Source organism: Nicotiana attenuata, unplaced genomic scaffold (assembly GCF_001879085.1).
Source record: "Nicotiana attenuata strain UT unplaced genomic scaffold, NIATTr2, whole genome shotgun sequence".
NCBI lineage: Eukaryota > Viridiplantae > Streptophyta > Magnoliopsida > Solanales > Solanaceae > Nicotiana > Nicotiana attenuata.
In genome coordinates, this window is record NW_017671766.1 from 12,953 (window position 1) to 37,342 (window position 24,390).

Consider the following 24,390-nt stretch of genomic DNA (forward strand, 5'->3'; position numbering starts at 1 on the left):
GAAGGGCTTTTCATAATCAATTCTAAGCTTCTCAATACGACTGAAAACCAGCATGGCATATTCATGCCTCTAGAAAATGCACTCAAGAGTGTTGACAATAGAAAGGAGAACCATGAGGTCTTAAATTTCAATTCCAACGTAAGTAAAAAAACTAACTCAAGAGTGTTGACAATAGAAAGGAGAACCATGAGGTCTTAAATTTCAATTCCAACGTAAGTAAAAAAACTAAGTGTTTCACGCGGTCTGCCTAAGCCTTGGTGGGAAGAGGTACTCGACATTTGTGCTAGTGAAAGGTAACAAGGTACACGGTGGAATAATCGAGCAAGCTGGCCTGAAAACCGTCTCACTTAAAAAAAAGTTAAAAAGAAAATATTGCCTCTAGAAAATGCAATCTGCGTTGTTCCTCTTTCATTTATATAATATAACAGAACACCGTTTCTTTGCAAACTGGCAACTTCTTTTTACCCTCCAGGTAAAGGAGAAAGAAAATCAGTAAACAAAATCCTTCAAGCTCAACCTTTGATTCCTCATAAACATAATATGACAAATTGAAATTTACCTCACTGAGACAAGCAAATGAAGAAAAATTTGCTGTATTTTCTTTGGGGGACAGGGGTGGGGGAGAGAGCAACTCCAGTCACTATTTTTTTCAAACCTTTTACAGATGGAGAGACACGGATACATCTTCACTCGAGTAGGATGCACATTTTTGCCAACGCTCTGGTATATGTTTACTCAGCAGGCCAATGATGCAAAGAACACCTCGGACCAAAGAAAAAGAACACAGTAAGAATTCTCACTGTCCAGTATTGCGGGTTTGCAACCTCTTCCTCTCCAATACAAGCTGAATGGAAAAACCAGAATGAATTAAATCAACTAACCACAAAAATAGGATTAGTCTTTAGTATATTTTCTTTGATCCGAGAGTAAACAAGTATCTTACCACTTTCCGCACTCTTTCATTGGCAGCCGGAGTGCCTCCAGTAACAGATTCAGGACGATATGGACTGTTAACACGCACCTCATTCATCACAACGATCACGGTCTTGTCCCAGCGCACAGGCAATCTGGTTACATGAACAATGACATCAAAATTCACAGAAGATATCGTAATGTCACCAGAACTGGTATCCTAGACATGCACAGCACGATTCATATAACTCGCATAAAAAAGCTAGACTGGTACTGCGATCACTTATACATACTTTTCTTGATAAGTGCCTCATCTATACATGCTTATCGTCATACATACCTACTCTATAATGTTTCAAAAGAAAATTGCAAATGAGCTTCTGGATATTAACCAGACAAGGACAGAAATCCAACTCTATACGATTAACTTGTAGGATGAATAATCCTATGCTCTATGAGTTGCTACAATCTATGTACCATATGAAACCTATTCAACTGTTTTCCTTGCATCAGATTAAGCTTCCGACTATATCTCATCTTTGGTTGGTGGACTTCCAATAATAAAATTTAAGGGGCTGATAGCCAATCAGTAAGCATATAACATCCAGAAGCTTTATTTAGCCACTAAAAGTCCAGTCGAAATTATCATTAGAATCTAAAATGAACACTTCTAAATGACAAGAAAGAAAATGAATCAACAATCGTATTGATCTTCTGCCAAATAAGATCAAAACTTTCTTCTCTATCAAAAAAAAAAATCTTTCTTTCTTAATTTGTCGTGGAATATTCAACAGGCCATTTAACCAAGTTAGACTACCGAGCCAGAAATTAATGCCTACGGTTACATCAAGCCAACATTCATGGGACAATGTTTGGTGCAACAACTACTTCGCCCCAGCTAGAACTACACTCTGGGGTTGCCCTAGTAAATATCCAATGTAAGCTCCCTGCACACACCTAGTGAACGCTGTTTGACTCGAGGACGAGTCTTTTTCAACTAGGGGGAGAATGATGCAAGATCAAGAAGGCCAAGAAATTCAAGGAGCCAAGAATCCATTCAACATTAGGATTTCTTTTCCTTAAAGATTAGGATTTCTTATTTCCCAATAATTTAATTCTTGTTTTAGTAGGATTATATTTGTAGTTGTATTCAAACTAGGATTGTTAGTTGGTATCCCATTCTTACTAGAATTCTTTTTCCTATTTTAGTTGGGATAGATTTTCTTAACTTTATTCTTATTCTAGTTTAATTAGGATTAGTTTTCCTTAACCTTATCAGTTTTCCTAATTGTAAGGCCTATTTAAAGGGCTCAATATGCTGAAAATAAACATTTGGTGATTAGTTTCTTTGAGCATTAGCTTCAAAAACGTGATTGACTCTTTTATTACGTGTGAGTGAGGTTTCTTTTCATCTTACATTCTTCTAAAGTAAGTTTGAAGAACGGTTTCGCTAGTTTTGTGAAAAACATTTGTGGGGTGCTTTTGTTTTTCTCTTTTCTTTGTACTTGAGAGTTGCAAAACCTTGAAAGTACATCACTCAGATGCAGTAGCAAAGTTAAAATTATCAAGAAAGCTTTCCTTCAATGGGACATCATCTACCCAAGCGTCATACCACAATATTATCTTTCTCGTATCACCAGCTTTTGATTTCACCAGATTTTTAAAGTCCTCCCATAAGCTCCTTTAATTTATTTTTATTTTTTTGATAAACGAGAAATCCTTGAGGATCAGTGGGGCATGGTTCAAAACTCGGTGAATAATGAAACTGTCCCTCAATAAATATTAAATTCTAAACCCAAAATTTTAAAAGTTCAATTAGTTTAATGCTAAGAACCTTAAAAGTTGAAGTCATAAAGTTTAATTCCTGGATGTGCCTCTACCTTGGGGTAATAATATCAGTTTGCACAGCAAGGGCTTGCTTAGCCCTGGTTACCTTTTTCCATAATTGATCTTGTTCACGGTTGAATCTCCAAACTATACATAGAGTAGGCTCTTATATTTCACTTTGAGATTCTTAACTGTCGAACTACCTTTTTGTATGTTGTAAAGATGGAGCCACTTCACAAGATGAATTCTAACCAAAACAAAAAACAGAGTTGCTATCTGATAGAAAGTTGTTTTGCTCTTCTATCCAACTGCCTCTCACTTTTGCTGAGATAGGGAACACAGAGAATAACATAAGTGAGGATGCTATCTAGTATACTATTATTGTCAATCATCTGGCTAAAATTGGTTTTGCTTTATCCAGGTGGGTAATTCTCTCAAATTTCTCAATAACCATTTGACAGACCCAGTCTACGCACTAGAACAGAGACCATTTGAGGAAGTTCCTACATTCACCGGAAATAAGGAGCTCTTGTTCAGATCTATGTGTATCCTCAAAGACAAATAAAACAGCTTTTAAGAAACATCTATTGTATTTCTTCTTCCGCTATAATATTAATCTCTTCTTCCTATATAGGATTAATGTCTCATTGCCACAGAATGTGAAAAAGAGTTATCAGCCAACCCCAATCCCACTACCCATTCTTTTTCCGTTGCTATGTTTGGCATATCAATTATAATATAGAGGATTCTCCCTGTTGCAATCTATATGATGGAAAAAAACCAGGAGCTCCCTATTAATGATAGTGAACCAATGCAGATTTCCACATTCTAATCCAATTAATCCATTAATCTTCAAACACACACCTCTCATTGTATATAACAGGAAAGATCAATTTACATAGGGTGTGGAAGTTATTTTCAATGAAAAAAGTATTCCATAGAAACTAAATAATGTTTTTCAATGTTTGATTGTGAGCGGATATTCTTCGAAAATAATGCTAAATATTAATAATAATGTAGGCAAATTAGGGAGTATTTTGATGAACTTCTTAAGGACTAAAGGTTAATAATAATGTATAGATGTTAGTTGGAGCATGGAGAATGACTTTTGCTCATAAGGACATATTCTCCCTTTTGATGAGAAATATTTTCCTTGAACAATGACTTCCGTCATACCAAACACCAAAAAATGACATCCTCAAAGAAACTTTTTTATGGAAAATGACTTCCGTCCTACCAAACACATCTATAATTATTGTATTTTTTAGATTTACACGTTTCCTCTCGCCTAAATCTCAGATCAAGATATTTACTGGCAATCAAAGTTGAATCCATGATTTGTTTGCAAAGCACAAGGACCATTTGGTTCTAGAAACAGAAGCAGATTTCGCAATAAGACCATCCTGATTTCCTGCTTAATCACCATAAATCAGATTTTGCTTCTGTTTCTTGGAACAAAGCTTCATCTGCGGATCTTCTGTTTAATCAAGTTACTCAAAAGAGCCACCATTCACGATTCGTCTAACAAGTAATTATTGCGTCTCCTATAAGTATTTTTCATTTCTTAAGAAAAATTTATTTTGTCCCTTTTTAAAGCAATAATAGGCATCTAGATCTTCGTCTCAAGGAAATTTTTTAAGTTTGGTAAGTTGATTTAGTTCCTTGAAATGAGCATTCCCTAAGGCCATCTCCTCCGAAACAACTCCTTTTCCTTATTTTTCTCAACCCAGACAACAAAGGCTTTGTCGAATGGAAGCCTTTGGGTCTATTCATCCATAAACATAGACATTCCGCACCTTAAATCCTTTGTCCGCATTTTTAGTCATTTTGGCCAACACTAAGTTTATCTCTCCTATTAGAAGATCACCATTTCTCCACCAAGTATAAAGAGCCTTCTGGCTCTCAATCACATGTTCTCAAAGTCAAAGTATGATTTTATTATGCGCCTCTCTCCAGTGTTATTAAAAGCACTCGCTTCTCGCTTTAAGCGCTGAAGCGACACGAGGCGCAGGGCTATCGCTTTTCTGGTACAAAAGCGACTCACATTTAAAAAGAGCTCGCTTCTCCCGCTTAAGCGAGAAGCGCCTCGATGGAAAAGCGATAAAAAAGCGTGCTTAAGCGAGCAAGAAGGCATCTGCTAGGATTTTTTAAAAACAATTTGGCAAATAAGCCATCTGTTAACAAATAAACATACGGTCTTCAACGACTTCTTCTCCAGCGAACTCCAGCGACGACGAAGTCTCCACTTCTCGGTAAGTTTCTTCAACGACTTCTTCTTTTCTTCTTCTTCTCCTTCTTCTTCTTCTGTTCTTCTTCTGCTCTTTTTCTTCTTCTGTTCTTCTTTCAATTTTTTTTACTTTTTAAGCGCTGATTTTGTGCCCTAAACGACTTCTTCTTCTTCTGTTCTACTTTGTGCTCTGTTTTATGCTTTATGATGTTTTCTGCTTTATGCTTTGTTTTCTGGTTCGTGTGAATTAACGGTTATGTTTTTTTTTTTTGGTTGATTGTAGCAAATTTAATTTGATTATTCAATGGCATCAAGCCAAAAAAGAGATCCAGCTTGGGCGTATGTTATGACTTTTGAGGATTATTCACTATCTAGTTTTAGTATCTATTATTTGTTGCTTGATTCAAGAATTGAAACATTTGCTTAATATGTTATTTTTAATGAGTTTTTAGCCATTTATCTATGCCTATTTTTTTTTTTTATGTGTTAAATTGCGCTTCACATGAAAAAAGCGCGCGCTTCGCTTCGCGCTTCTCGAATCTGTGAAGCGAGGCCTAGTCGCTTTTTTGCGCTTAACGCTTTCCAAAACACTGCCTCTCTCAACAGATTTGTTAAACAGATGTGTGGTCTGAGCAGTGTTGTGAAAAGTGCTCGCTTCAGCGCTTAAAGCGCAAAGCGAAGCGGGAACTCGATCGCTTCAGTGATGTGAAGCATAGCAGGTGGAGTAAAGCGTTTGCTTCTGCAAAAAAGCGAGAAGCGACAGAAGCGAGAAGCGACAATATATATTAAGGTTGCCAACGTTAAAAATTTAAAAAGCTCTCTTTTTTTAAAACATCGTCGAGCGGCAGAGAAAAACAGGCGACTAGGTTCGCATTTTCTGCACTTTTCAACCTCAAGTTCATCATGTTCAAGCCCAGGTATGTGATTTCTTCTTCCTCTTCCTCCTCCTCCTCCTCCTCCTCCTTCTTTTTCTTTTTCTTTTTCTTTCACTGTTTCAGTCTCAGGATAACAGAGAAATGCTGGTAAATTTTTTCTTTTGCTCATTCTCTTCTACTACTTTTTCTTTCATTGTTTCAGTCTTAAATTTCAGCGAAATGCTGTCCAACTTTTTTTGTTTCAGTTACTGCCATTTATTTCGCATACATACTGCCATTTTTTTTCATTTCATTTATTCTTAGTTCTTACTTCCATTTTTGTGTGTTATTCGGTTGTTCTTTTAATGGCACCAAAAGAAGAAAGAAAGACCCGGCTTGGGCTTATTTTGTAAGAGTTAATGAGACCAACAAGATGGCAATTAGATGTCTTTTTTGTGACAAGATCTCAAATGGGGGAATCGATCGTCAAAAATTTCATCTAATCGGTGGTGATCCAAACCTCATATCTTGTCCTAAAGTTCCGCCGCATGTGAAGGAAGAAATGAAAGCATAGCTTCAAAAAAAAGAGAGTTAAAGAATCAAATGCATCATGAACAAGAACAAGTGCATAATCTTGATGATGACGATGATGAAATAGAAAAAGGTGACGATGGTTCGTCACCATTAAAATCATAAAAGCGGGGAAGGATACAAACAATGTCTTCAAGTTGTGGATCTACTCGTAAGACTAAAGGTCCTATGGATTGTTATTTCCTGCAAAAATGAGGGGATATGAGAGAGAAAAGTGGTAATCTTCAAATTGATGCCAAAGCGATTTTGAGGGATCGTGCAGTTGCAATGTTTGCGCGGTGGATGTATGTTGTAGGTCGTCCTTTTAATTGTGTTAATTATACTGACATTTTTTCTGCTTTTATTGAGGCCGTAGGCCAATATGGTCCAGAAATGAAGCCTCCAACTTATCATGAAGTTAGAGGTCCATATCTAAAAAAAGAGGTGGAAAAGACTAACAAAATCGTGAAGGAGCACAAAGTAGAATGGAACAAGATCGGTTGTTCCATTCTGATGGATAAGTGAACGGCAAGAAATGGAAAAATGATCATCAATATCTTGGAGAATTCTCCCAAGGGAAGCTTGTTTCTTGGGTCCGTTGATGCAAGCAACTCTTCTACTGATTCAACCAAAATGTGCTCCTTGTTCAAGAGTACAATAGACTCTATTGGAGCAGAAAATGTTGTTCAAGTTTTCACGGACAACGCCAGTGAAAATGTTAAAGTTGGTGATTTGATATCTGTAGCGTACCCGTATATTTATTGGACTCTGTGTGCAGCACATCGCATTAATTTGATCTTCGGTGACATTTTCAAGGAAAGACCCTTCCGTACAGCCTTTAATCAGGCAATTAAAGTGTATTCCTATATTGTTCAAAGGCCTTTGTTATTGAATATTCACAAAACAAAGAAGCTTGGTGAAACCTACAAAGGCAAAATTTACTACCTCTTTCTTGAATTTGAATAGGATATATGAGCAAAAAAACAATTTGAAGAAGTTGTTTGTTTAATATGAGTACACTAACAGTGCATATGGAAGGGAAGCTCAAGGGAGAGAATCTGCAAATATTATGCTTTCTAATGCATTCTGGAATAATGTGGTTCATGCATTGAAGATTGGTGGTCCTTTAGTTAAAGTGCTTCGTTTGGTGGATGGGGAGCAAAACCACCAATGGGCTACCTTTACGAAGCAATGGATAGGGTAAAGGGGGCTATTCGAGGCTCGTTTAGTGATAAAAGAAAATATAAAAGAGTCTTTGAGATCATAGATAAAAGGTAAACAGATCATATTCATCGCCCTTCGCATACAGCCGAGCTTGTTTTGAACCTGGAACTATTTTATGACAATAAAAAGAGGATAATAGGAGATGCAGAATTGTGGAATGGATACATTTGAATGTATTGAGAAGTTGATACATGAAGAATCCGAGCAAGATAAAATAACAGAGCAATTTAGTACTTATAGGAATACTGAGCAACTTTTTGGAAGAAAACATGGCTATTAGACAAAGAAAGACGAAGTCACCGGGTGAGCGAGCTCTTATATGTTGCTTTATAGTTAATAAGTTATTTCTTTATAAATATTATGTTTTGAATATTTGTTCTACTTCTATAGTTAAATGGTGGAAGCAATTAAGCCATTCCACTCCAGAGTTACAAAAGTTTGCCATCAAAGTTCTAAGTCTAACGTATAGCTCATCCGGGTGTGAAAGGAATTGGAGCGTGTTTGAACATGTAAGAAATAAGAAGAAAGATTTAGTATATTGGGATAATTAAATTATATCTCAATTGTCCTAATCTTACTAATTACTTATTATTTGCAGATTCATACAAAAAAGAGGAACAAACTAACCTTGAAACGTCTCAATGATCTAGTTTTCATTAAGTACAATAGAACATTGAGGCATCCTTACAACGCTCGCAATATAAGTGATCCAATTAGTTTGGACAACATCGATAATGCTAATGAATGGCTAACTGGAGTCCCGGAAGATCATGCAGATGAAGAAGTATTTGAGGAAACTTCTAATTTCACTTGGGGTGATGTTGTGGAGGCACGTGGAATTGGGGAGAGGATTTATGGTTTGATGGGGAGTACTTCAACTTCAAGCTCACAGAGGAAGGGAAAAGAAGCAGCTACTTTGTCTCTAGTTGAAGAAGAAGAAGAAGACGACAAGCAATATAATAATGATAGTGGAATACAAGAATTTGACAATCTTGTAGAAGAATAGGATGCTCATTTTGTGCTTTAATTGATGCTACTCTTTAGTTTTTACATTGAAGTATTGAACATTTGCTTACAGTTACATGTTTTCTCTATGCAGTATTTATTTTAATTTTTTTTTTAAAATTCCGCTTCACTTCAAAAGCGAGTGCTTTGCTTCTCGCTTTAAGCGAAAAGGGCCTTGTCGCTTTTCCTCACTTCACACTCTTCACCACACTAGGTCTGAGTGTATTCTCAAGAGTGTACTTTGCCTTATAACTCGAACAATTGTCATCCCATTGATATCAAAGCCTGTCAATTCTAGATATAAAGCCATTGCTCTCCCTAAGTATGTGGATCTACCACCATGTAATTAAAGGTCACTCAATTTCACTTCTCGAATGAAATCTATAATCCGACTTCAGTGAGACTAGTCAAAGTGAAGTCCCTTCCAACTGCCCCTGGAAAATTCCAAAGTGCATAGTCCCCTTATGGTACCGGTGAAGAACCAAATAAAGTTTGAAGCACACTTTCTAAGAAACTGCAAATGTTCTTTCATTCTCCTGGCAGTTCCACATTTTTGGCCTTGCATGATTATATGCCTCCATTATTTTCACTTACTTCAAGTTCTGCACAACAGCCATCTCAACTTCTCTTTACTTATTTCAATCCTCTGACCTTCCAATATCTTCTAACATTCCTATAGAGGTTTTAATCTTCATTTCATTGATCGAGAGGTTTTAATCTTCATTTCAGTTGTTAACAGTTTAATAATAAACTCCAGTTACCTTAGCTCCCCGACTCACCTTTGCTTTGTGTACACAAGCTTTTAGAAGTTACATTTTTTCCTGTATATTTCTCTTTATTTTTTCAAATAAGGCATGTGTTTCCTCTTCAAAGTCTTGGAACTGTACTCCCAGTTGTTTGTTAAACTTCACAACATTTTTCTTCACCCATCCAAACTCTTCTGTTGCTGTTGCTATGGGTGTCAAGACTTGAGGTGGTACCTCTGCTTCCTAGTTCCTCCTAGTACACGAAGCGGCGAAAAAGGTTCCATTTCAATTTTGGTCTTCATTCATGTACTGTTTCGCGCAGTGTTTTGGAAAGCGTTAAGCGCAAAAAAGCGACGAGGCCTCGCTTCACATAAGCGAGAAGCGAGAAGCGAAGCGCGCGCTTTTTTCATGTGAAGCGCAATTTAACATATAAATAAAAATAATAAAATAGGCATAGATAAATGGCTAAGAACTCATTAAAAATAACATATTAAGCAAATGTTTCAATTCTTGAATCAAGAAGCAAATAATAGATACTAAAACTAGATAGTGAATAATCCTCAAAAGTCATAACATACGCCCAAGCTGGATCTCTTTTTTGGCTTGATGCCATTGAATAATCAAATTAAATTTGCTACAATCAACAACCCAAAGAAAAAAAAAACATAACAGTTAATTCACACGAACCAGAAAACAGAGCATAAAGCAGAAAACAGAGCATAAAGCATAAAACAGAGCATAAAGTAGAACAGAAGAAGAAGAAGTCGTTTAGGGCACAAAATAAGCGCTTAAAAAGTGAAAAAAATTGAAAGAAGAACAGAAGAAGAAGAAGTCGTTGAAGAAACTTACCGAGAACTGGAGACTTCGTCGTCGCTGGAGTTCGCCGGAGAAGAAGTCGTTGAAGAGCGTATGTTTTTTGTTAACAGATGGCTTATTTGCCAAAAAAAAATTTAAAAACCCTAGCAGATGCCTTCTTGCTCGCTTAAGCACGCTTTTCCATCGAGGCGCTTCTCGCTTAAGCGGGAGAAAAGAGCGCTTTTTAAATGTGAGTCGCTTTTGTACCAGAAAAGCGATAGCCCTACGCCTCGCGTCGCTTCAGCGCTTAAAGCGAGAAGCGAGCGCTTTTAATAACACTGGTTTCGCGTCCAAGTTATGTGATGATTCTCCATGTTGGCCGTATGTGATGACTTTCTTCACCTTATTATAGTTATATGCAACTGGACCACCTGAAACTGTCGGTTGATTTGCTTAGATAACTCGGACCTCCATGCCTACTTGAAACTCATCATGAACCAAAAGTCAGCAAAAACATGCCACTTTATATGGAACCCTGGACCCCGTATAATCTTCCAAGGCCAAGAGGAGCATCCACCTACCGCTAAAACCAAGAGGTAGTAACATCTGATTGTAAAAAAAGCCTTTTTTCTGTACAGTCCAGACCAAATGATCATCCGTATTGTTTTCAAATGATGCCAGACTTAATTCACAACTTCCCAATCAAAACAATTCCTCCAAATAGCCAAAAGCCATTTTTTTTCCCACTTCTCGAAAACAGCAACAGTGGATTCTCTACCCATTTTCATCTAAGACACGAATAGATTCCAGAATCAATCATTTAATACAACCTAGCTAAATTTCTAGAATTCTCTTTATAAAAGTCTAATTTAGCCATACCGTTTCATGTGTCCAATTAATTTTACCGCAATCATCAACTTACCACAATCCTCCTCCTTTATCTTAACTTGAGATCGAGTAAGCAAAACTAATATAGGTGAATTCAAATGGGTGGATAAGCAACTAAGCATGTGCCAGTCATGAAAGTTCTGAACAATCCTGCATTTTATGTGCTCTGTCTCTATCTTCTACCCAAATTTCCAATTCCTTATTGTAGGAATTGTAGGAAAGATTCCTACCATAAGGGGTGCTCCTAGGACCCACTAGGGCAAAGCCCAGCAATTTTAGTAATTACTGTAACCCTAACTATCCCTATACAAGTATACATACTGTGTACTTCTATAAATACTGAATACGCAGTATTTTCCAACGGTTAGTCTTCTCCACTAATCAGAGTAGGGTTTAGACTGTGGCTTAGGGGGGTGATCCAACATACTGTGACAACCACCACCGATCAGTAATTCCAGCTGCGGTTCATCCGTCTTCCGCTTCCGTTTCGAAGATCAAGTAAGTTCTCTGTTTATGATTTACGCGCTATCTAATGTGTTTAGGGCCCACTAGGGCGAAGCCCAATAATTTTAGTAGTTTACTGTAACTCTAGCTATCCCTATATAAGTACACATACTATGAACTTCTATAAATACTGAATACGCAATATTTTCCTACGCTTAGTCTTCTCCACAAATCAGAGTAGGGTTTAGGGGATTGATCCATCATACGGTGACACCCACCACCGACCAGTAATTCCAACCACAGTTCATCGTCTTCCGCTACGAAGAACAAGTTCTCTAGCTATGATTTATGTGCTATCTAATGTGTTTAAATTTATAGCGTTCCTTCAGAGGCATTCACATCTAATGATGAAGAAGGTCGTTGATGAGAAACTAATTCATCATCTGCTAAAATTCTCCTTTTCGAATGAATTGATCCTTGTACTTTTTGATCCATTATCTCAAATACGATTAGGTCTTCTCTTCTTAGGGAACTCACCCTCTACGAATGTGACATCTCGTGATTCAAACTCAGTTACACTCCCACTGTCTTGCTGACCTATAAACACATAACCCTTTGAGGTTTTAGAGTATCTTTATTAAGATACTTTTCTTTTCCCTCGGGCCCAATTTGCCATATTTGTGAGAGGAATCATGTGTATAGGCAGCACAACCCCAAGGTCTTAATACACTCAGGTCAGGTTGTCTTCCAGTCCATAGCTCATATGGAGTAGTGGTAACTGATTTTGTAGGCACTCAGTTAAGTACATATATGGCAGTAAGCAACGCATAACCCTAGTAACTAATTGGGAGGTTAGCTTGTGCCATCATTTGACCTAACCATTTCTAGGAGCGTTCTATTTCTTTTCTCCGCAACACCATTTTGTTGTAGAGTATTTGGGATAGGTCAAGTGATCAACTGTTCCCTTTTCTTCACATAAATTATTAAACTGGGTTGATAAGTATTCACGACCACGGTCAGTTCGAAGAGCTTTTATTTATCTTGTCTAATTGATTTCCACTAAGCTCATATAGCGTTTGAAGCAACTTATTGCTTCTGATTTGTGGAAAATAAAATAGACATAACTGAAACGGGTAAAGCCATCAATAAATGTGATGAAAAACTTGTTCTATGCCTAGCCCTAACATTCATAGGCCCACAGATGTCCGAATGGACTAATAACAAAGGATATTCAGCTCTAGTTGCCTGACCAAAAGTTTTTCTTGCAGATTTTCACAACTGGACAATTCCACATGTTCAATATTGGAAAGCAAACCTTGTTTTGCTAACCTTGCATTCTTTATTTGCCAATATGACCAAGTCTAGCATGCCATATGTTTACATCACTATTATATTTATGTTAAAAACAAACATAGAAAAACTAACATTGTTATTAAATGAATCATAATCTATAATAATTAAACCTCCGGTCATATGACCAAAACCAAATGTTGAACCAAAAGTCAACTTGGCAGAATTGCCATGACAAAACAAGTCAAATCCTAACTTAAGCAAAACTAAAACAACATTCCGGTGAATTGTTGGTACAAAGAGAACATCATGTAGTATTAGGTTTCGAGCACCACGCAGGACTAACTTGCATGTGTTGATCCCTTCAACAACTTTATTGTTGCTGCCCACATATCCACTTTGCTCCACATGGAACTCGCCGAAATGCAACAAAGGCACTGCGTTCCCAGGCTATGTGGTCTCTGGCATAGTGACCCTTTTGCCACAATTATAACATTTCACTTTAGCAACTTTGACATGTTTGGGACGTCTGTTCTTGCCATTTTCAGTCTTTTCTCTTTTAGCAGGCTGAGCTTGAGGTGACCCTCTCTTCTTTCCCCAGTTCCTTTTCTTTGAATCACTCTTTGTTTTGGAGGTTGTTGCCATGTGCAACTCAGCTATTGACTTTGCAGCCTCAAGTCGTTCCTCCTCTAACTCAATCATCATCCAAAAACTAAAATATTATGAAAATTAACCTATTAAATGATCTAGCTAAGCGTCTTAACTTATATTAGCTGACTTATGATCCAGAAAATCATGATAGATAATTATGTTGTCTTAAACATGATTAAGACGCTTAGCTAGATAATTGAATAGGTTAATTTTCATAAGATTTTAATTTTTGGATGATGATTGGGAACATAGTGAACAGTCGGCTCCATGATTAATATATGTGTTTATTAACTTAATCAATTGATGCTTAGTGTCAAAATATGTATGTATGTTTAACATAGTGCCTTGCATTATTTTTTTTATTTTTATATGATCCTCATGATATTTTTTATTTTGTTAAAGAATGACTACTACTTCGAAAAACATCGTTGCTAAGCTCAACAAAGGGTTGAAACTCAATGGTGATAACCATGAAACTTGGAACTTGAAAGTCCAGTATGTGCTAGAGGAGCAAGAGGCTCTAGAGGCCATTAACAATGTCATGAATGAGCCTGATGAAGGCAACACTGCTCAGCATAGGCGTGAACGTGAATCTTATTACCGTTGGAAGAAAAGAACTCCACTGCTAGCATTACGTTGCTGAGCACCTTGGATGATGACATCCTAACGGTGTTTAAGGATCACTAAAGAGCTATGGATCTGTGGAATGTTTTGAGGAAAAGGTTTGGTACCTGTTCCACTACAAGGTTGCGATCCTTAACGATCACATTTGATTCATATAAGAAACGCCTAGAACATTCAATGAAAACACATCTGAGGCAAATGACAAATATGATCGGGGAGTTGAAAGATGTTGGTCATGTGTTGACTGATGAACAACAAATCCAAGTTGTCATACGCTCTTTACCTAGTTCTTGGGATCATATGAAATGCATTTGATCCATAATGAGCGAATCACAACTCTGGAAGATGTCCGGAGGCATCTTGAGTTAGAGGAGGAACGACTTGAGGCTGCAAAGCGAATAGTTGAGTAGCACATGGCAACAACCTCCAAAACCAAGAGTGATGCAAAGAAAAGGAACTGGGGAAAGAAGAGAGGGTCACCTCAAGCTCAGCCTGCTAAAAGAGCAAAGACTGAAAAAGGCAAGAACAGACGTCCCAAACGTGTCAAAGTTGCTAAAGTGAAATGATATAATTGTGACAAAAGGGGTCATTATGCCAGAGATTGCTCTGAGCCACTTAGAAAGGTATTTCAGGATGCTCCAATTAGTGAACTTTGTGTTTCTAGTTCTGTTTTTCTAACTGAATCTAATCCTTTGTGGATTGTAGACTCAGAAGCAACGGACCACATAGCCAAGGAACGCAGTGCCTTTGTTGTATTTCGGCGAGTTCCACATGGAGCAAAGTGGATATATGTGGGCAACAACAATAAAGTTGTTGTTGAAGGGAACGGCACATGCAAGTCAGACCTGCGTGGTGGTCGAAACCTAATACTACATGATATTCTGTTTGCACCAACAATTCGCCGGAATGTTATTTCAGTTTCAGTCTTGCTTAAGCTAGGATTTGACTTGTTTTGACATGGCAATTCTGCCAAGTTGACTTTTGGTTTTGGTCATGTGACCCGAGGTTTAATTATTATGGATTTCGATTATAATTCATTTAATAATAATGCTAGTTTTTCTATGTTTGTTTCTTCACATAAATATGATAGTGATGTAAACATATGGCATGCTAGACTCGGTCATATTGGCCGAAAAAGAATGCAAAGGTTAGCAAAACAAGGTTTGCTTTCCAACATTGAACATGTGGAATTGTCTAGCTGAAAAATCTGCAAGAAAACCTTTTAGTCAGGTGATGATTTGATGTTGAAGGCGGTGAAGTATTTATGATGCTCCTACAAGAAGAAAACAACAACAACTACCCAGTAAAATCCCACCAGGTGGGGTCTGGGGAGGGTAATGTGTACGCAGACCTTACCCCTACCCGATAGGGCAGAGAGGCTGTTTCCGATAGACCCTCGGCTCAGAAAAATGGAAATAAAAAAACAAGAAAACAAGAAAAGACAACTCATTAGTAACTCCAGTATAAACCGTAATAGTAACGAAAGCATAACAACCAAAAGATGAAAGACATGCAATAACAGTAACCAGTATCTAAGGCCCAGGGCTAAGATAAATAGCAAGTACAGAGAATATTCAGCATAAACTGCCAGCTATCTAAGATCAACCCTAATCCAACCCTGCCTCACCCCCGGAATGAAGTAAGGAAAGTTCTACTACCCCCTAACCTACAACCCTAATGTTTGACCTCCAGACCTTCCTATCAAGGGCCATGTCCTCGAAAATCCGCAGTCGTACCATGTCCTGCCTGATCACCTCCCCCCAATACCTCTTAGGCCTCCCTCTATCTCTTCTCGTACCCACCACGGCCAACCGCTCACACCTCCTTACCGGCGCATCAAGGCTTCTCCTCTGCACGTGCCCAAACCATCTGAGTCTTGCTTCCCGCATCTTGTCATCCACAGGGGCCACACCCACCTTCTTCCGAATATTTTCATTCTTAATCTTGTCTATCCTAGTGTGCCCGCACATCCACCCCAGCATCCTCATTTCTGCTACCTTCATCTCTGGATATGGGAGTTCTTAACCACAGCTCTATAGAACTTACCTTTGAGTGGCAGTGGCACTTTCTTGTCACACAGAACTCCAGATGCAAGCCTCCATTTCATCCAGCCCGCCCCTATACGGTGAGTGACGTCCTCGTCGATCTCTCCGTCCCACTGAATCATCGACCCAAGGTACTTGAAGCTATCTCTCTTCGGGATGACCTGTGGTCCAAGTCTCACGTCCCTGCCTACTTCCCTCGACTCAGCGCTAAACTTGCACTCCAGGTACTCTGTCTTAGACCTGCTCAATTTGAAACCCTTAGACTCGAGGGTCTGTCTCTCCTACAAGAAGAAAACGAGCCTAAAAATGTAAAAGAGCTCTCTCATGCCCTTCTAAGGATAAATGAACAAAAGCAATACAAGATGAATTACAGTCTATGAGAGTCAACAAAGTTTGGGAATTAGTTGACCTCCCTAAAGGATGCAAAGCAATTGGGAACAAATGGGTTCTCAAAATTAAGCTCAAGGCTGATGGCACAGTTGAGAGATATCATGTTGGACTGGTGGCAAAAGGGTATACAGTATATACAGCAGAAAAGAATAGACTACGAAGAGACTTTCTCGCCTGTTGTACGATTTATCTATGTTCGCCTGGTTCTAGCTATTGTTGCAAGCTTGGATCTTGAATTACATCAGATGGATGTAAAGACTGCCTTTCTCAATGAAGAACTAGATGAAGAAATCTATATGGAACAACTTGAGTGTATCATTGAAAAAGGCCACGGACAAAAGGTTTGTAGACTTTTGAAGTCTATTTATGGCCTCAAACAATCTTCAAGGCAGTGGTATATACGCTTTAATAATGTTGTTGTATCCAATGGTTTTACCATGATGGATGAAGACCATTGCATTTATATCAAAAGATCAAGGAACAAGCTTGTGATTTTAACATTGTACGTAGATGACATACTTATAGCTGGAAATGATAAGGAGTTTATAGCCGACATAAAGTCATGATTGTCATCTCAATTTGAGACGAAAGATATGGGTGAAGCTATATAGATTCTTGGAGTTAAGATTTCAAGAGATTGTCCAAAAAAAAAACTATTGTATCACTCACAAACAACATAATTACATTAGAAAAGTTCTTGAATGCTTTAGTATGCAAAATAGTAGCTCAGTTGATACTCCTATCAGCAAAGGCCACGCCTTGGAAGTCAGATGTGTGCTAACACTCCTTAAGAAATAGAAAGAATGAGTTGAGTTTCTTATAGGAGCGCAGTCGGAAGTCTAATGCATGCTATGGTGTGCACTAGACCTGCTATCTGTCAAGCAGTTGGCTTGGTAAGTAGATATCAAAGCAGTAAAGAGCATCATGAGATATCTGAAAAGAAATGCCGATTATGCCCATGCCCTTTGTTACCAAGGCAGCAAGGATCTACAATTTGTTGGATACAGTGATGCTGATCATGGAGGAGATCTAGACGAAAGGAAGTCTACCTCAGGATATGTTTTCTTACTCAGTGATGGCGCCATATCATGGAGTAATAAGAAACAATCATGTGTATCATTATCTACGATGGACGTCGAATATGTGGCTCTCGCATCAACAATACAAGAACCTATTTGGTTGAAAAAGTTCTTGGAACACTTGTTGGATATTGCAAAAAATGTTGAACCAGTGTTAGTCTACTGTGACAGTGAAGCTGCAATATCCTCTACCAAGGACCCTAAGTTTCATTGTAAAACCAAACACATAGATATCAAGTATAACTATGTGAGAGACATGGTTAGACGCAATTTAGTGAATGTGAAGTATGTGTCTACAAAAGATATGTTAGCAGATCCTTTAACCAAGCCCTTGTCTAGAGATACATTTGTGAGACACACTAGGTCTCAAGGCTTGTATAGATTTTAATATACTTCATTTTGTTATTTTTTTCCCGTGTTCACAAAACTGATGTTCTTTGATTACCAATAAAGTTGATTTACATACCTACATATTTTTATTGATGAATGTTATATGCATTCTTTGTTCATTTATTTGATACGTATGTCGAGCAGACAAGAGGTTGGCCTTCTCACACAGGCAACCGCCTTCTTATCTTAGTGATGTTAGGAGATGAGACATGAATCTAAGCAAATTATCATAAGGATAATTTGAGAGCTAGTTGCTTAAAGTCAGAATGTCGCTTAAGTAATGACATAAGGTCATTAGCGTGAAAAATGTTCAGCTAGTCTACTTTGTGAGTCAGATGTGAGTTAAAAATGATATTGTAGATCAAGAAACTCACATTAGATACGTATGGTGTCTAAATATCATCTGTACAGCATTCTTTATGAGACAAAGACATACGCTCCTTAAAAAAAAAGAGAAAATGTTGTAGCACGTGTTTCATACCATGTGTGCTAATGTCGACCAATTGGGTTAACATAAGTCCATTCTCAACTTATTGTTGTGTGAGACCTGGAGCTTTTATGGTGGCTCAAGATTTTGTATCCTCAAAAACTCTGATCAGATACTTGAGACTTAGTAGATGTTACCTATCTTAGTGTGTTTCCAAAGGACTATGAACATAGATTCGGGCTAAAGGAGCATATCTGAAAAAGCAATTAAACTAATGTTAAGGGAATCGTGGGAAGAGGAAGATCATTGATGGAATCTCATTTATTTGTATTCACTGGTGCACCAATTATAACTTGTAAGTTATGATAGTGAATACAATAAATAATGATATATGAGATTTTGAGACTATATCAAATGTGATTTACATGATCTAGGGAACTGCATACTTTATGATCTACTTGCACGTTTGCACTCAATGAGAGGCTATATACTCCTAACAGATGTATAGCACTTAGCTCTCACATTATGCTGGTCGCACGGTCAACTTCCCTGTATGAATGATTGAGGAGATGAGATAATAATATGTTTCTCAGACAAGATGAGCACTCCCATTATGTGTGAGCAGGAGATGCAAGAAAAAGAGTCCACCCATAAGGGTGCTCTTAGGGCCCACTAAGGCAAAGCCTAGTAATTTTAGTAATTACTATAACCCTAGCTATCCCTATATAAGTACACATATTATGTACTTCTATAAATACTAAATTCCCAGTATTTTCCTACACTTAGTCTTCTCCACTAATCAGAGTAGGCTTTAGATTGTGGTTGTGATGATCCGATAGGTCATCTAGAGTTTTAAATCTTAAATTTGTGTGTCAAAGCCTCCGATAGCTTCTCTAAGCCTTCCTCGATTTGCGTGCGCAATCTGGATGTTCTTCTGGAAGGCTTTTATGTTAAAAATTGATAAAACATAAAATTTTACCTTAACAATCTATTTGAGTTGACTTCGGTCAACGTTCTGAGCAAACGAACACGGATCCGTGTATTTACAGTCCCGGTGGGTCCATATCGTGAGTTGAGACCTGGGCATATGCTCGGAATCGAATTCCGAGGTCCCTAGCTCGAGTTATCGCTTTTTGTTGAAATTTGAAAGTTTAAAGGTTAAATGACTTTTAAGGTTTGACCAATGTTTGACTTTGTTGATACCCGGTCCGTATTTCGGTTCCGGTACCCGGACTAGGTCCATTACTATATTATGACTTGTCTATCAAATTTAGTGAAAAACGGAGTTAGTTTGACGTGATTCGGACGTCCGGTTGTTAAAATAGAAGCTCATAAGTTTTCTTGGAAATTTCATTCGATTTGACGTTCGATTCATAGCTCTAGGTGTTATTTTGGCGATTTGATCGCGCGAGCAAGTTCGTATGATTTTTTGGGCTTGTGTGCATGTCAGGTTTGGAGCCTTAAGGGCTCCAAACCATGGTAGAAATTGGAGGATTGGGTAGAATTAGAGATTTTGTAAAATTAGAATTTAGACCTCGAATTGAGGTCGGATTTCGAAACAAATTACATAATCAGGCTCGGGGGTAAATGGGTAATCGGATTTTGGTCCGAATTTCGGGTTTGGACCAAGCGGGCTTCGGGTCGATTTTTAACTTTTTGGGGAAAAGTGTGGGGATTCTAAATTTATGCATTGTAATTGATTCCTTTAGCAATACTTGATATTATTGAGTCTTGTGGTTAGATACGAGTAGTTTGGAGGTGGATTCTAGGGGAAAGGCCCAGGTAGAGCTCTGAGACTGCGGAGTAAGGTAATTGTTGAGTTTAACCTTGATTTGAGGCAATTAGGAACCATCGGACTGTGTGCTATGTGAATTTCATATGTTGCGACGTATATGCGAGGTGACGAGTGGACCAAGCGTGCCCGGGATCGATTTTTGACTTTTTGGGAAAAAGTGTGGGAATTCTAAATTTATGCATTGTACTTGATTCACTTAGCAATATTTGATATTATTGAGTCAATTGTGGTTAGATACGACTGGTTTGGAGGTGGATTCTACAGGAAAGGCCCCGATAGAGCTCTGAGTTGACTGAGGCGTGATGTAAGTGTTGAGTTTAACCTTGATTTGAGGGAATTAGGAACCCTTGGAGTATGTGTTATGTGAATTTCATGTGTTGCGGCGTATATGCGAGGTGACGAGTGCTTATATGCCTCTGAATTACTTGTTTTCCCTGATTTTTTGTTTTTCCTTAATTATCTCCTTCCCTGTCTTAACTATTATATGCTCTAAATACCTTCCATGCTTATTTGCTACATTTAATCATTGTTTCTCCTGTTCACAATGTTAGATCTTTTCACGCTTTCATGACTCGCTGCTAATTGACTTACTTGACTTACTTGTACCTTCTAATTGTCATTTACTGGACTTGTCTTGCTGTGTAGTATTACATATGTGAATTCCCATATTGTACAAGGTTACCTTTCTGATTCAGCTTTGTATTCATTGATCGTAGAAGTTCTTATGATTTGAATTGTTGATTTGACTGTGCCCATTGAATATTTGGTATTGATATGGTGGGATCGGGTTGCACGCCGCAACAAGTGAAATAAGGGTGGATTGATATGGTGGGAATAAGGGTGAATTTGTATTGATATGGTAGGATCATTTACACGCCGCAATAGATGAAATAAGGGGGGATTGATACGGTAAAATAAGGGTGAATTATGATATTGATTTTGTTATATGGTAGGATCGAGTTGCGCGCCGCAACAACCTATGTGCTTCTATTTCTTTGTACTGTGTTGGTTCTTGGTATTTTCATGCGGAACTCAAAGGATTGGTATTCTGATAGGTACTGGTTTCCTTTGACGATTTAGCTATTTTCTTCAGTTAACTGTCTTATTTCGTTCTGTATTTCTTTCTCCTGTTTTATTATATACTGCGTATAGATTGTAGTGTAAGTGACCTACCTTAGCCTCATCACTACTTCGTCGAGGTTAGGCTCAGCACTTACAGAGTACATGGGATCAGTTGTACTCATAATACACTCTGCACTTCTTGTGCAGATTTTGGAGTCGGTCCCAGCGGCGGTTATTAGCGTGCTCGGATTGGCCAGCTTGGGGAGACTTGAGGTACAGCTGCTCAGCGTCCGCAGCTCCTAGAGTCCTCTTTCCTTTTATTTAGCTGTGTATTTTCCTTCTGACGGCTTTATGTTTATTTCAGACTCTTGTTTGTACTATTCTAGTAGCTCGTGCACTTGTAACATCGGGCCCAGGTTCTGCACTTTACTTTAGATTATTGCAGTTCTTTCTCATTATTTAATTTAAACTGTTGAAAAATGGATAAAATATTCTAACGTTGGCTTGCCTAGCAAGTGCAATGTTAGGCGCCATCACGGTCCCGACGGTGGAAATTCCGGGTAGTGACGGTGGCTTAGGGGCTTGATCCAATATACTGTGACAACCACCACCGACCAGTGATTCTAGCCGCGGTTCATCCATCTTCCGCTTCCGCTAGAACAAGTTCTTTGTTTATGATTTGCGCGCTATCCAATGTGTTTAGATTTATCGTGTTCCTTCACTTATGATGTGAAACCCATCACCTACATAACTACTATAGGATGTTGAAGTTGACTTTAACCCGGCTAACAAAGTTTTCCTTCCTCTCAATAGCTCATACAACATTTGTAAGCTACTTCCTAGCTCTCTAAGCTCAAGGGACTTTTCTTAACCTATAATGACTGTCCTTCTCATCTATTTTCTCCTTGTTAATTGGTTTCAATTACATTTTGCCTCCTTTAAGAACTACACTCAAGTTACTCTATAAATCAAACTCCAAAACATGTGGAGTTTTGGGGAGAGCGAGAGAATTCAAGGAAGAAAGAGACTAGAGGAGAATTGATGCTCGTGAGTACCGAGAATTAACCACTAACAATCATCTAATAGAAAATTTCAAGTACAATAATGGATGGAATGCTGGATCCTGTGTTCCGTACTCAATTACAGTTGGGATCTTGAAGGGAACAAATTAAAGATTTGGTAGAACTTTTTGAAGTGAAATGAGCATAAGGTTTGTCCACAACATCTTTAAAAAGATCTTTTGCATTTGCAACATATTGCTAAATTGTATGTTCTTGAGAAATCAATGATTTCTCCAGGATGACACTATTATTACCTAAGTGTCAAGGTCAGGAAATACAAGAGCAATCAATACAAAGAGTCGTATCTCTTACTTTGGTTAAAACAATGCCAGATTATGATGACTTTTAAGCCTTTATCCTCTAGTTTAAAAACATAGCTTTACAAGCGCTTAAACTTACAGGAGAGTGATTTTTCTTAAACTTATTAATGTATTTTTCTTTTTCTTTTCATACGTAACTTATGGGGTAATGTATGATGAGCCTATGGTTTTTTGTTAGCACTAGAGACTATTTTTGTGTTTTAACAAAGCAAAGACTTCCTGCACTTCTTGTGCACACTTTCTTACTGCTTGATCTCTTGTAGCGCACCGCAATCTGTTTCTATAAGCATCCTCTCCTACGGAGCATTTCCCAAAAAGAAAATTCTACTTTTCTCTTTGAAACTAAAAACAAGGTATGAGCATACACCTATACAGAAGTTCTCTTCTTGAGTGAACACAAAGAGCAAAAAAAAAGCTTTCTGGTCACCTATATACCACTAAACCATCTTACTTTTGAAGATACACCAGAAAGCAAGAATATGTAAGTGGAAATCAGAAACACTCTCCTTTCGGAATTTAGACTACCTCTATGTTGGTGGAGGTAATGGCGCAATACTTTTACAGAGAAGACGATTTGTCAGCATAAGAAAGCATTTTCAAACTAATGCCACATCTTCTACACTGAGAAGGCCAGATTAAAAAGAAAAGGAGTAAGGTCTTAGGAAGGAGCACAGTGGAAAGCAGCAATCCCAATTTTGCATTGCTATTTATAGGACAAAGTGAATAAGAATACACCGGTTGGCATTTAATGTGTAACCATATTGTACAATAGGGAACTGAGTGCATCAATGCAATCATCAAATAAGAATCCGGCTTGATTAATGAGGTTGCTCTAGTGGCAAGAGGACTCCACTTCCAACCAAGATATTGGCAGTTCGAGTGGTTAAGGAAGCAATGCCGTAAAGGGCCACTGCTAACTCATACGATTGGGGTTTTGAGTGCAAGATTTACCAAAAAGAAAAATCAAACTTAATATAAGCAATAAGGAATAACACTTTACTATCTACAATCAATTAGTACTTCTTTACTTCTAACAGCAGTAAGTATAATTAGTGAATTTGGCATTAAGATATACAAGAAACTACTGAAAAATTAAGGAGGAGAAGGCACATACGTTTTAGACAAAGCATCAAATATAGTCTGAGCTTCAGCAGTGACACCAACCCCAAATCTCTCAGCATCTATCTCTGCTTGTCTGCAAATATGCAATTAAATAAATTCTCAATACACAAAATAGAATGGAATAGAATCTTCCCCAAAAAAGGAAATTCACCTAATAGCAGAATCTTCTCTGGATTGAAGGCTATTGAGATCAAGAAAACATTTATTGGTATCAAGTGGGTCTTGGCCTTGACCAAGAAAACTGAACTCTTTAATGTAGTTGGCTTTCAATAACCTTATGTCTCTCTTTGGCCCTGATGCAGATACCCCTTCTTGTAATTTCAAACAAACAGTCAAGGAAATTTCAAGAACCAATAAAAAAGAATGTAAAAAAACAATAAAATCAAATGGGAAAGGTGAATTAAAGGATATGAAGGACGAGGATGTTGGAGGGTTTGTCAAAGGCGATAACTTGGGCTTCAAACTCGTCGCCTAAAGTAGTCTTAATGGATAAAATGCATCCAACTGCGAACTCTTCGTTGTTGTAAGCTTCCATGGCAGCAGGGCGCTCTGCAACTGAGATGAATGAGAGAAACACGCTCTACAATTCTTGGCTTTGCCAAAGGGGCGTCAAGGGGCTTTGTGAAGTAACTTTATTTTTTG

The 24,390-nt window shown here is 38.0% G+C and overlaps 1 protein-coding gene across 1 annotated transcript; it reads right to left on the reverse strand.

Moving 5' to 3' along the window:
* Nucleotides 1–379: 379 nt before the first annotated feature.
* On the reverse strand, nt 380–24,390 carry LOC109210102 (protein LSM12 homolog). Its single transcript, XM_019373475.1, has 5 exons — nt 24,160–24,390; nt 23,900–24,062; nt 23,741–23,821; nt 944–1,067; nt 380–844 (listed from the first exon to the last, which is right to left on the reverse strand). The coding sequence occupies exons 1-5, from the start codon at nt 24,281–24,283 to the stop codon at nt 797–799; spliced, it is 540 nt and encodes a 179-aa protein (XP_019229020.1). The 5' UTR covers nt 24,284–24,390; the 3' UTR covers nt 380–796.

Coding starts and splice junctions, on each gene's coding strand:
- LOC109210102 (XM_019373475.1), bottom strand. CDS start 24,283: ATGGAAGCTTACAACAACGAAGAGTTCGCAGTTGGATGCATTTTATCC. Junction 24,063..24,159: donor CTCCAACATCCTCGTCCTTC/ATATCCTTTAAT, acceptor GTTTGAAATTAC/AAGAAGGGGTATCTGCATCA. Junction 1,068..23,740: donor TTTGATGCTTTGTCTAAAAC/GTATGTGCCTTC, acceptor TCATGTAACCAG/ATTGCCTGTGCGCTGGGACA.